Raw genomic sequence first — 12,835 nt, 5'->3', positions numbered from 1 at the left:
TTTCCTGCGACTGGCAGCTTACATGCCCCATCTCTCCCCTAGCTGAGGTGAAACCAGTTACAGCATAGGCTTAATGTCCTTCCTTCCCCAAAGAGGGCAGTTAGTTGTTTACACTGCTTGCACATCCCTAGATTAAACATGTGATCTTGTCCCCACAAGCTAGCTCAGTGTCAGTATTACTATGGGCCGAAGTCTGAACGTGGAGCACTGCCCTGCAGCTCCAGGAGGACCTGCCTGAAAACAGTAGCCCTTTGTACTCAGGTCTGTCTCCCCTACCTTACAGGGGTCAGCCTCGCTCACTGTAGTTGGGATAATGACAGCTTACAGTTACCATGAGCAGATACACAAGTCAAAGCCTTGGAGGTAGGGCATGTTTGCTGTGACTCATGTTTAACACTAGTTCTCAAGTTTACACCAACTACAATCAAGTTAAAGGTTCATTTTTGACATTGCCTTAACCACAGCTCAAGCAGACTGCAGCAGCACAGCCAGGAAGATGTGCTAGCAAACAAAACCAGCCCATTTAGCGTAACTAATACAATCAAATCACTTAAATCTCAAAGACATTCAGTTAACACATCTAAGACAGTTCAGGCCAAAACAACAGTTTATTTAATTTTCAGCAACATCTCGACCATCAAAAAAATAAACTCTAACACGGATGGATGGAAGACTTCTCTACAGTGTAACTAAGTGGGCTCTGAACCCAGGGGTTTGAACTCGAGTGACATTTTATTATTCATCCAATAAGTTAGGAAGCAAGAAAATAAAGTGCTTCATTTCTGAGCTGGCATGAGGTCATCAATAGACTGGCCTTTTTCAAGGCGTTTTTCCATTTCAATGAGCAGCTTCACACCATCCACCACCATCTGCACCAGCTCCACCTCAGAGAAGCCAAGACGATCAGCATTGGAGATATCAAACACTCCTCCAACAGCAGCTGTATCCACACCACCTGGAGCAAGAGACAGAGTTAGCACACTGACCACAGCTAGAGTAGGCAAGTTCTACCTTTCTTCCCTCACTAGCCTGAGATGGGAACACAGCAAGACAACTCTCTGCAAGTGCCACTGCTGCTGCCGCCGCCTGCATGCAGGGAGATAAAGCTGCATGTGACCGCCAAAATGAGCCACCCAATGTGACATTAGGCCAGCTTTTTCTCTTTTAACCCATGAGCAGTCTAACCTGTGGTTAGAAGTACCCATTGTACCTACTTCCTAGCCAGAAGTTAAATCAGGATTCCCATCCCTGCTTACAACAGAACAGCTGCCACCAGCTCCACCTTATCTGATGCTACGAATACCACATACAGAACATACCTAACAGCCAGATACAGTAAGGCCTACACAGTGCACTTGCACCCCCACCTCCTCCAAGATGCAATTTTAAGGCTTGGTTCTCTCCATGTACTTTACAAGGGTACCTTCTGAATGGTCTGACAGGCACTGCCAGTGTGAACCAAGACATTGTTCTGACTGCAGCCAGGCTTCTGCTGGCATCTTAGAGCAACCTCACTAGGACATCACTATGACCTCTCACCTGTGCCTCGTTTCTGCAGCCGAAGTCTCTTGAGGACCTCTCCAAACTTCTCATGTTTCCCAAGGTTTGGTAACTTGATGTGCACACCAGCACGGAGCCCTGTTCCAAGGTTGGATGGGCAGGTCAGGACGTAGCCCAAGTGTGGATTCCACATGAACTCGTGGTTTTTGGACTTAAAGAGATTTTCTATCTATAAATGCAGAGAATGGACATTTAGAGATTGTTCACTGCAGGAAGGATGTAGGTCATCCATTAGTGCTCATTTACAGCTTCAGTTACATAGCAACAGCCTCAACAGTTTGAACAGCTATTTATATCAGTTACATAGGCTCCCTCCCTTGGGAAAGATGGGCCACCAACAAGGGGCTTTTAAGGCCCTTGCTCCTAGCAGTGGGACAGGCTAAGTTTAAACTACACTACAAGATCTCAAGTCACTATCTGTTGGGAAGCTTGATTTAGTACATATCCAACTGGCATGTCTGTTTGGACTAGGGAAGAAGCTGGTAAAGCTCAAGTTCGTATCAAGACCAGAAGCTGAGAGAAGCATTCAGCCTAGAAACTGCAGTCCAGCTTTGCCCATCCACATTCCAGAAATTTCTCCTCCTACTCAGGGCACCTCGATGCTTCATTTCTAAAACCACGTATAATCTCCTTTAAGTACAGTTCAAACACTTGGGTGAGGATGCCGTATCAGAGGACACATTCTAGACTTCACAGCCACAATGCTTTCCCTATGTAAGTGTTTCAGAGCCCTCACAGCTCTGGGCCACATCAGGGTGTTCCCAGAGACCCAGGTTATGGAGCACCACCTTGCAGGACTCCACAGGGGGCTTTCATAGAGTCTGCATTCTCAGATCTAACCAGAGAGACACGTAACATTTAAACCTACAGTTCAGGCAATATTGATTTACCTGTGTTAGCCCAGTACAGAAGCGGGTAAATACTTCCTTCATGTTGCCACCTTTCTGCATGGAAATAACTCTAAGGTGATCCTCCTCATTGATCCAAACAAGGAAGGTCTTATTATCATTGTGCCTAGGAAACAAGGTGAACAACTTGTTGTCTGTCCCACCTGACATTTTCAAGGTAACTGTAACAGCATCAAATTACTCATCATTGAAGCTTTTAAGAGGCTCGCTTAGTTGCTTCTTCCAAGAAATTATTCATGCTTCTTTTGTTCATAAAGGACTTAACAGAGTTAAGCTACCTGCTCTTTCCAAGAGGTAGTTTAAATTAGTCTATACCTAAACATAACAGAATGAACAAGTACGTGACATGAGCCAGTCTTAGGCTTTGACATAAAAACCCCAGTCATTCCCCTAGCTCACCTGTGGCCCAAGCTCACAAATGTAAAGGATTTCCCCTGTTCAGCAGAGTTTGCAGGAGGGTGACCACTATAGACTGGAGGCAGCCCTGCACAGTGATGTTCATAATGACACCACGTTGACAAAGTTTAACAAATCCTTTTATCAGAATTTTGTCAGATTCCGTTAACCTGCACTTCATACCTTAACAGAGAACCAAGTTGAGTTTTCACTATTCATTTTTTGATCGGGGCTCTTCAGATATATTATAAAAACCTCTGAACACCAATGGGCCCCCTCTTGTCCTAGCTTGCAGCTGGCAGCAAGCACTATCATAAATATTTATCATGCTGATAATTTCTCAGCTTGATTAGGATCAAAAATTAACTATACCTGAGGAAAGTTATTTATGCAGGCAACACTGAGACTTTACACTTCAAGCTTGTACATTAGTCATGCTCAGGTGACAGCACTATCTAGTGCTGGCAATCTGCAGGTAGATGATGCAATCTTAAAGGTGACCTCCAGAAACAAAGCATGCTTCCTCTGTGTTGTATTCCTAGTGCAACTACAGTAATAAGATTGGAGTACTACAGCTGATAAAAACCTAGCCCTTAGCTTACAAGGGAGCAAGTTAATTATGTTGCAGAAGCTCCAGAGATGCAGTTTTATGTAGGTGACCTATATCAGATAAGCAGAAGCCTTCCATTCCACACCTCTGCATCAGTCAACTCGTGTCACCAAATGTATCTGGGGCCAAGGGGAAAAGTCTTTCCAGTAGTCTGTTATCCATGAGTTTCTGCAAGCAGAAGCAATGAGACTACTATGCATTCAGTATCAAGTCTGAACTAAGCAAATGCTATTGCTTATTACCACAAGTTACTCTAAGCTTCTGGGACAAGAAACTGAATGTAGTGGCACATATACTCCTTTGTAAGTGATCTACTTTCTTAAGCTACCTCAATTATTGCTTGGAGTTTCACTAACCTGTGCTGGATGTGTAGGCTCTACCTACACGCTAGCGAACCTGCCTTGCTCCTACCAGCCCAACGTGAGGCATAGTAACACTTGTCCAAATTCTCCTGGTTCAGATGCAACTTCCCCAGAGGATACCATACAAGATTCTCATTAGATTCAGTAATACGAGCTCAGAAGCTGCCCTTTTGTCCCCAGTACAAGCCATAATTGAAACTGCAAGATTTTTGTTTGCAACGACTTCATAAACCTCCCCTCTTCCAGACATACTCACCAGATACCCCTGGCATCAGGCCAATCTCGTGCCATCCCAGATGCCAACAGAAGAGGAGAAACTGGCTTGTCAAACAAGAAGTGATCATCAATCAGCTGCTGCTGCTCTGCTTCAGTCATGTTCCTCAGAGCATAGTACTTGCCCTTGAGATCTCCTTCCAGGCTACCCAAGGCTGAAAGAGAGAGTCACTTTAGGATGGGACCGAAGATTCTAGACATCCTCAGCACTTTAGAGACCATAAACAAAGTATGGCAATGTCTGATCTGCTTGGTTTGGTTCTTCCCTTGCTTTCATCTGCAATGCCAATGCCTTTGTGGCATTACAGAACTTAAGGCAGCATCAGATGATTTGTCTGCAACTTCCAGGCTTAAACAAGTAGTCATTGTCCCCTTACATACTGTATAGGATCATTACTGCTGCTTAACTGTAGAAGTGACATGCTTTCTTCCAAGGAGAATCAAGGTCATGAATACAACAAACAGCATTATTCCATTCAAGGACTGTTATCCTGCCCTTGAATGGTTCTGGAACAGCTGCACTCTCCGTCTCCAGAACTGCACCTTGAGTGTATCCTTTCCTCTCAATGGAGTTGGGAGGCAATAGAAAAAACCTGCAGCTGGAGTTGCACTGAAAACTAGGGCTTACTCTAGTCAACTGCATATCTGGAGCAAGACTACACCTCTAAGCAAACTGAACGTTAATGAAAGTCAATTAAAAGCAGCCACAAAATACTGCAGCCATGACTCAAGCCCTGAAGTTGCTACATACCTGTTATATTTCAGGTTTGAGCCGTGATGAACCAACCTCTTTCCCCACACACGTAGAAAAAAGCTTTCAAGACCAGCAAAGGTCAACTCAATGCAGTACAACTTCCCTCTGACATGTGCTCTTGCTCTTAGCTACAAACAGCAATGCTGAGGCAGCTGCAATGTAATAAGCCTTCTTCAGGGAAGGCTCCATGTTCACACCAAATCTTGAGGGAGGCAGCTTTTGCCAACTGCCTCCATTTTCAAACTGCAAAGAACATCTCTTGCGCAAAGGACATAATAATCCCTGATGCCTCCAGTTTTCACTTTACCTTCAACAGAGAGCTTTTCAATAGCTCGCCTCTCTCCTCGACTGCAGTGCGGGGGAAGACAGAATCCACGGATGCTTCTACCAGTTCTGACACGGGAACTTAGCACGTAATTTGGATCCAGATCATCACCTCCCTACAAGATTAGGAAGCCAGTGAGTACAACCCTGTTGTCAAGGTACCTACCCTAAAATAAATGTTGCTGCCGTACATTTAAATGTGCACCTTATACTAGAGATATTGACTACCTGGCCTGCAAGCAAGGGTCTTACTTCAGGACTCTTTTGTGTTCAGTATTAGCTCAACTATCTGTTTAACAATACTTGTTCTGAGACTAAGGCTACAGATACCAAGTAGAATAGTTCATAGAATAGTAGTTCATAGAAGTAGTGCTAGAAGATTTTACGTCCATTTCAGACTACAGTCTGGGCAGCTTCTGTCACCTCATCAGATCTGCAACCTAGAGGCATCAACATGAGGTAAACCCTCATTCAATTAGGTGTTTACTCTTGCAAATTAGAGTTATTGACTACTATCACCCAAAGTCTCTTATTCTCAAGCTGACCTCTAGCTAGCCAATCAACACAGCATTAGGGATTCTGAGAGTCTACAGTGACATTTGAAATCCATAAAATGGGCAAACCCCCTTACTTGTAGCCATAGCAATGTCTATTCTGAAGTATGAAACCACCAAGTGATATTTAAGATCCAAAATCAGATGGTGTTTTATGACAGTCCTTGACTCTGAAGACTGTGTGGTTTAAAGCTTGACTACTACAGCTGCACAGTTCATGGAAACACATGTTGAACATGTTTGGCATGACTGACACTACAGCAGCACATGAAGCCACCTCATAAGTCTGACTGCATTGGACACACAGCCTGTGGGTATGTCCTGGGTGAAAGCAGGAAACAGAGCCTGAGCCATCATTTTAGGCAGCTGCCAACAACTTTACCAGTCCTCAGACCAGTAGGCATCAGTAATCAACCAGAAGTTTATACCTGCAGATTATCAGCATTCAGGTCGGTCTTGTGCTGATCCGTTGGTTTGTAGCCACCATGCCTGTCTTCAATAACTGGATCAAAGAGTTCCTTAAACACCTCATAGGATTCTTCATCACCAGCTACGCATCCTACTGTCATTATGAAGGGATGGCCTGAAGTAAAATCAGAAGAGCTAAGTATGGGTGATGTTTGGCTGTACTCCAGTGTAGCACTAACCAGGCAAGTTCTGTAGTGGTAGGTCTAGTCACTTAGAAATGCATCCTTACATAAAAACATTTGGAGAGACCCTACATTTTACACTTCATCCAGTCAGTCAAATGCAGCGCTATGGAAACCCGTAGCTGTTGCCATTAAACCACACTCATTTGCCAAGCTTGGTTTAGGACAATTTCGCATAGCATATCCAGTTTCACTAGCTAATTTAGACCACCAGACAGAAATTTTTGTCTTAGCAATCGTGCTTTGCTGTAAGCAAGAATGCTTCAATTTTTGTTTCTTCTGCTACAGAGCTGTACTTCTGTAGTCTGCTCATGAACACCACCTCCACAAAATTAGTTTTAAGTCACCGTATGCAAAAGCACCAGTTATTTCAGCTGGCTCACACAGAATATTCTCAACGCATTTTACCAGGATTATCAACCCCAGTCTGAATGACATCATCCAGGGTGAAGCCACTGGGTGTGACTCTGTCTCTCAGTTTCTTGTATAAATCCAGGGTTAGAACTTTAGCCATGTGGTTGTTGTGGCTTCTCACGTCCGGATACTCCTCATCAGGAGGCAGTCTCTGATTATTTAGTTGGGCCATTTTGATATTGCTAGAGTAAAAATAAATACTGTAACGTTAACACGTAAACACATCTGTTCCCCGTTTTTCATAGAAGTGCTAAAGAACATCACATAACCAGTTTGGAATAGAATCAGACCGGAACAGCCAGGTAAGCCTTCTTTTTTCCCCACTGTATTATAATTAGAATGCATTTGGGGTTTGGGTTGGTTTTGGTTTTTTTTTCTTTTGTGATTGAAAGTACTTAGCAGAGCAGTTACACAATTTAAGTGTCTGGAAATCGGCATGTCAGATCACAGAAAGCAACATGGCTTGATAGAACAAGGCCCCTTTTAACCAGCCACAGTTTAGAGCCGCCTTTCAATGCTTTACAAGATTTGCCTCTCAGTAACTGAAGAGCTTTGGATGCCATTGTCAAAAAGCACTTCCAGTACGGAGGGAGAACAGATCATCATTATGCAGAACTAACGGTCCCCGCCATTACCTGGGTTGTCAACCCCAGTCTGGATAACATCATCCAGCGTAAATCCACTGGGAGTCTGCTTATCCCTCAGCTTCTTGTACAGGTCCAGGGTGAGCACCTTGGCCATATGATTGTTGTGAGCTTTCAGGTCAGGGAACTCATCGTCGGCAGAGAAGTTCATCTTCAGGAGGTTGTGGGTGTTTGAAAAAGGCATGTCTGCCCCTACCTGCAGTCACTGGGAAGAAAAAGGGGAAGCCTATCACCGGGGGTCTGGCAGGCTTCGGACTGCCCGGGGGAAGCCAGGCACCCAGGCAAGGTCACCTTGGCGGTCATTCCGCCCCGGCCTTTCACACCTTTGCTGCCACGCCACCTTCCGCAAGGGCCACAAAGGAGCAACGGAAAAAGTTCTTCGCCGCCCCCAGCTCTGCCCGGCCCTCCAACATCCCCTCCGCGAGGGCAGCGCCGAGGGCACCGCCCGGGTCAACGGACGCGCCCAAGGTCGCGCGGAGCAGCCCCCGCCGGCGGCTCCGGGAAGAGGGGAGGAAGAGCGGCCCGGACGCCGCGGGGCAGGGGGGCTGAAGGCGCGGCCCCACCACGGCTACGGGCAGGGCGGCAGGTGAGCGGGGCGGCACCGCGATGCCCGCTGAGGGCGGCCGCGCCTCCAACCGCCACTAGTGGGCTAGAGGAGGACCTGCTGTGCCCGGCACCCTCCGTACCCCGGCTGCTCCCCGACTTGGGAGCGGAGCAGTGTGAAGCATCCAACGACCCCAATACATAACAGACGGCTCCCTCGGGGGACGTGCCTTGGGCGAGCATATGTAACCTCCCTGCTAAATACAGCGTTAATCTCGTTTCAGAGCGGGGCCGGCTCCAGCTGAGGGCAAGCCCCGTAAGCACCTGCGCCCCACCCCGCAGCAGCTCTGCGCCGCAACTGCCGCCCCGGCCGGGCGCCCCTGCCCTGTGCTACTCCTCGCCGCACCCACTCCCCTTCCTCAGCCGGACCGGGTCATCCATCCCACACGGTAGGAGCAAAAAAATAATAAAAACCACGGCTTTTCAAACGAAATCTTATTTTAAAGCTACAGGACGGCTCGGCTGCCCCAGGACTTACCTAGGGCTCCGCAGCCAAACCGCAGCAAGTACCTCCGCGGCTCTCCACACTCCACTGCTGCCCTAGCTGAGTAGAGCCCAACACCGCCGCCGTGCCGCTTTTATATAGAGCACGACCCGCCCCCCCATTGGCCGCTATTTATAGCCCATTCATTCCATTGGGCCAGGCGCGGCAGGGCGGGGTGAGCGCTTGCCGCTGGCTGGGCCCCGTCGTGCCGCCATTTTGCTGGTGTCCGCGGGGGAAGCGGGGCGGCGTTGGGTGTGGGGCCGGGGGCTCCCGTCCGAGCCGCTCCCTGCAGCCGAGCGGCCCCGCTGCCTCGCCGGCCCCACTGAACACGCACATGCGCACAGAGATCCCATCTCGGGGTGCCACCGCACACCAGTGCTGGCATATGGCCTGCTGCCAGTCTGGCTTCACACCTTGGCTGAGGCTTCAGTAACAGGTGTAGTAACGCTCCTGCACAGAAATACGGCTTCACAGCGCAAGGGCTGCTCTGTCCGAGGCCACCAAGCTGGCTGTAGGTCTGGCTCTCAATCCCCCTGGCACCAGAGAGCAGCTGCCTCATGCTGCAGAGGAAGGTCCTGCTGTCTGCCCTGCACCTTGCCTCCAGCACCTGTGAATCTGTGGGCTCAGCTTACAGTTTCATTTGAAAGGAAAGGGCTCCTTTCAAAGGGGCTGTGAAAAGCACAGGGAGTCTCCTGCCCCTGTCATGTGCCAAAAAAAAAAGAAGAAAAAAAAAAAAGGCTTAATCTTTATTGGAGAGCAGCTGATTTTGCTGCTGAAGATGGAAGGAGGAAGGCTGGGATTTGACCCATCTGAAGTCCACCTGAAATTCGTGAAAATAGTGACTTTCATTGGACTATTTGTAGGAATCGGCAGGGTTTGTCCCAAATGCAAGATGCAACTGAGGATCCCATTGTTTGCTGAAATAAATACATTAACAGTGTAGCTTTCTTGATCTTTCACCTTTACATAATAGTTTATCTTTCTACGACGTAGTACTTGCAGCAGAACCCACGTTTATCCTCCTGTCCAAACAGCGTGTACTTACCCACGTGAATGCAGATCTGAGAGGCAGAGTTGCTTTCTTTGACCCAAGTTGTATCAGGAGACATCAGCTGGAGCTCTTTCCCCCCACAACTCTTTTGGCACCAGAGCCACTACCCTTACCCCAACAACTGGAAGCTCATGCACTTACAGAACTGATCAGGGTTAAAAAAAAGCAACATACACATAGAGGAAATAACTACAAAATAAAACCCAGAGTGCTTCAAGTGAAAATGCACTGTGTTTGGCTGCCATCCAGATTTCCACGCTATTCCAGGTCTGATAGACCAAGATGCTGAGTACACAGATCTCCAGCAGAAGCCCAGGGCTCAGCATCTGTGCAAGTCCGGCCTCTTTATCTCCCGGATCAAAGAACAAATCTTCTCTCTAGGTCTCCTCTGACTTTTTAACCTCACAAAATCTTCCTCTGTGTTTTACTTTTAGTTTCACACAACGTTCATGCTTCACAATAGTGTAAACTGCAAATAAGCTAAGTGTAGAATTGTACCCAGAGTGCTCAAACTAAATGTAATATTGCTGGATGACCTCAGTGGCAAGGATAGTTTTGATTGTGGATATTTTTTTTTAGTATAAACCACTCAGATTTAATTTTTAATTAAGAACAACACAAAAAAAAAAAAAAGAATATTTTCTTACATCATACTTTTGCAGTGGTTTTCTTCATAAAAAAAGTGTATCAGGGTAGGTACTGAAGGCTCATTTTGTCTTATTTCATAATCTACTGCCGCGCAGAGAACAAATCAGCTGTTCTGCACTATAATTGTTCTGTAGATTTGTTCAGTCAAGGCCACCTCAAGAACCAAAATCCAAGAATCCATTTCTATTCACTGGACACGATCTTCCCCTCCCAGTCCTGTAGAACAGGGAATACCGGTCGTTATTATAAACAAATATATTCTCAATGTGCCGTTCTGACACAGACGACTCTTCACAAAACTTCCAACAAGAAGACATGGAAAGAGCCAAACAAAGAGTGCAAACCAACCAAAATATACCAAATTTACATGTTTAATAAACAGTGCACCCTCTGCCTCATGTTCCTCACCACTATTTGAAAGATTTCTAGCCTGCAGTAAGTCAGCAGTGGCTTCTGCCTCACTGGGTTTTATTCAGACAGCATTTTAAGATTTGATGAAAGCTGCGTGTAAATTGTATCCTACCTTTCTTACAGTATCCCATCCCAGCTTCCCTAGTGACTTAATTATAGCTGCTGTGCCATGTGTCAACAGCCTCTGATCAACTGTTTTATCTCGCTCATCTGCTGAGACTTTCTTTGGATAAGCCGGTATGGCCTGTTAGACTGTGATAAAGGCACCAATACTTATCTTCTGTGCTGGGATGACATTGTAGTGCACGATGACTTACACACCATGTTGCCGTTCTGCAGCTCAGGATGGAAAGGTGGGGTGATTACTCCAGCAGTCTCTGCACTGCGCTTTAACGATGAAGAATTAAGGGAAGTTAATCATGGGCCATGCAGCTAACTTCCTAGGAGGTGTAATTATAAATGCTGTGCAGTGCACAACTGCAAGAGATGGGTGTTAGCTACTGAACGTGTCTTCTGAAATTACTTGTATGAACATAAGATGAACGTGAAGAATTAGGATCATCTTGAAAATCTAGAACAATATACCATATTAGAAAACAGCAAGAGAAAGTGGTTTACTAGAACAACTGAATTGTTTCCAATTCCTACCTGACAATTGAAAAATTAAACTAACACTCGTGTCAGTAGATTAAAGAAATTGGTTATAGCTGCATCTGCTTAACTTCTGAACTGAAACTTCTCTTCCCATTTACATTTGCTGCTTAAAATATATTTGCCTAGTTATTATCCTTGATGTACGTTTTTACACTGCTTAGGCAGTCTGTTGAAAAAGTACTGATCGTTTCCAGTGAGCTGAGTGCCTGTGGAAACTAGGAGTTGCTGAGTGTCTTGATCTTGCATACACTCAAGCCCACAGTGATCCGAACAGCAGTTCATCATGGGAAAGGTACATATATAACCAATGACAGTAAAAATGACAGGAAAAAAACAAGGTAGGTGCAAATATAAAGACACAGCAGAGCCATAATTGCCAGTCAGAAAAACAGCTGAGTAGGAGTTTGCAGTTTAAGAAACCTCTGAAACTGCATACATTATGTTTAGATTAGATGGAGAAGAGTTTCATAACTAAATAACAAAGACTACTGCAATTATGATATGGGCAGGTCAAAAGCATAACAAAAAATATGTTCTCACTGAAGGTAATGGGCAAAAATCCCCTTGTACTTGATGGACTCACATTCATCTAAAAAAAATCAATCACAAATTGTCATCTAAACGGCTCCCTGTTACTGATTTCTTGATTGTGGACGGATGACTTTTTCTCCACTATTGCGCATTACAGGTTACTGGTGAACACAGCACCATACAGAGCGTTATCTGATTAGCTGGGAATGTTACCTGCATGTCCAGGGTGATTCACATGCTCTCTCCTATGCCCATATTCCTCCCATGCCAGGTGGCCTGGGCTTGCTGGAGGCAGATGAGGCAATACTCTCTTTCTTTGCTCATCCCGACTACATCCCCCATACCACAGGGGCACACAGGGCTCTCCACATCACTTCAGTCCTAAACATGACACAGAAGTAGGAGTTAATACCATGTTATTTGTTTAGATAACAATTCCATTGCTTCTGAGCCCACATTGTGGTTTCTCCTACAGCCTTACGAAACCTGTAAGAAGAACTCTGGCAGCCTTGAATTGCCTTTCCCCAAGCAGGCTGCTATGGGGTAGGGTGGCAGAACTTTCTGGAAGCTGCCTGCGTGCGTGCAGAAGTGAGGCCCAGGTTCACCAGCAGCACAGGCAGAGTCATTCCCTGGGGAAGGGGCTTCACTCCTCCTGGTATTGGCCTTCAAGACTCCGCACTGGCATGTTGGATGGGTGATGAACACGAGTTCCCACCGGATCCATCAGGCCGCATCATGGCCCACTGAGCCCCTCACGTTTCACCGAGAGGGCGACTGCCACCCCATGCGCACAGCCGCTGGGAACGCCGCCCCTCCGCGAGGGCTGCCGGTGACCGTCCCCCGTTGTCACAGACCCAGCAAGGAGCGCGGAAAGGAGGGGAGGCAGAGTCGGGCAGCGGGGCCAGCGGGACGGAAGGCTGATGGCCGGGCAGCTGGGGCGGGCTGCGGCAGCTGGGCCTTACAGCGCCGGGAACGGCCGGCGGCAACGGCCCGGCAGCAAGCGG

The 12,835-nt window shown here is 46.7% G+C and overlaps 1 protein-coding gene across 1 annotated transcript; it reads right to left on the bottom strand.

The window, feature by feature from the left end:
- Positions 1–589: 589 nt before the first annotated feature.
- On the bottom strand, positions 590–8,638 carry CKB (creatine kinase B). The gene is made up of 8 exons (XM_065684969.1): positions 8,531–8,638; positions 7,441–7,654; positions 6,170–6,324; positions 5,171–5,303; positions 4,093–4,264; positions 2,451–2,574; positions 1,540–1,729; positions 590–955 (listed from the first exon to the last, which is right to left on the bottom strand). The coding sequence occupies exons 2-8, from the start codon at positions 7,631–7,633 to the stop codon at positions 777–779; spliced, it is 1,146 nt and encodes a 381-aa protein (XP_065541041.1). The 5' UTR covers positions 7,634–7,654; positions 8,531–8,638; the 3' UTR covers positions 590–776.
- Positions 8,639–12,835: the final 4,197 nt, after the last annotated feature.

This window comes from Lathamus discolor, chromosome 6 (genome assembly GCF_037157495.1).
Source record: "Lathamus discolor isolate bLatDis1 chromosome 6, bLatDis1.hap1, whole genome shotgun sequence".
In the NCBI taxonomy this organism is placed as follows: Eukaryota; Metazoa; Chordata; class Aves; order Psittaciformes; family Psittacidae; genus Lathamus; species Lathamus discolor.
The sequence above is the reverse complement of the archived record's forward strand: the minus strand, read 5'-3'. Positions and strand labels throughout refer to the sequence as shown.

What these genes read in the sequence shown, in the direction of transcription:
- CKB (XM_065684969.1), bottom strand. Translation starts at nt 7,633, where the DNA reads ATGCCTTTTTCAAACACCCACAACCTCCTGAAGATGAACTTCTCTGCC. An exon ending in GACTGGGGTTGACAACCCAG is followed by an intron (nt 6,325 to 7,440) that starts GTAATGGCGGGG and finishes ATTTTACTTCAG; the next exon opens with GCCATCCCTTCATAATGACA. An exon ending in GCTGCAGAAACGAGGCACAG is followed by an intron (nt 956 to 1,539) that starts GTGAGAGGTCAT and finishes CTCTTGCTCCAG; the next exon opens with GTGGTGTGGATACAGCTGCT.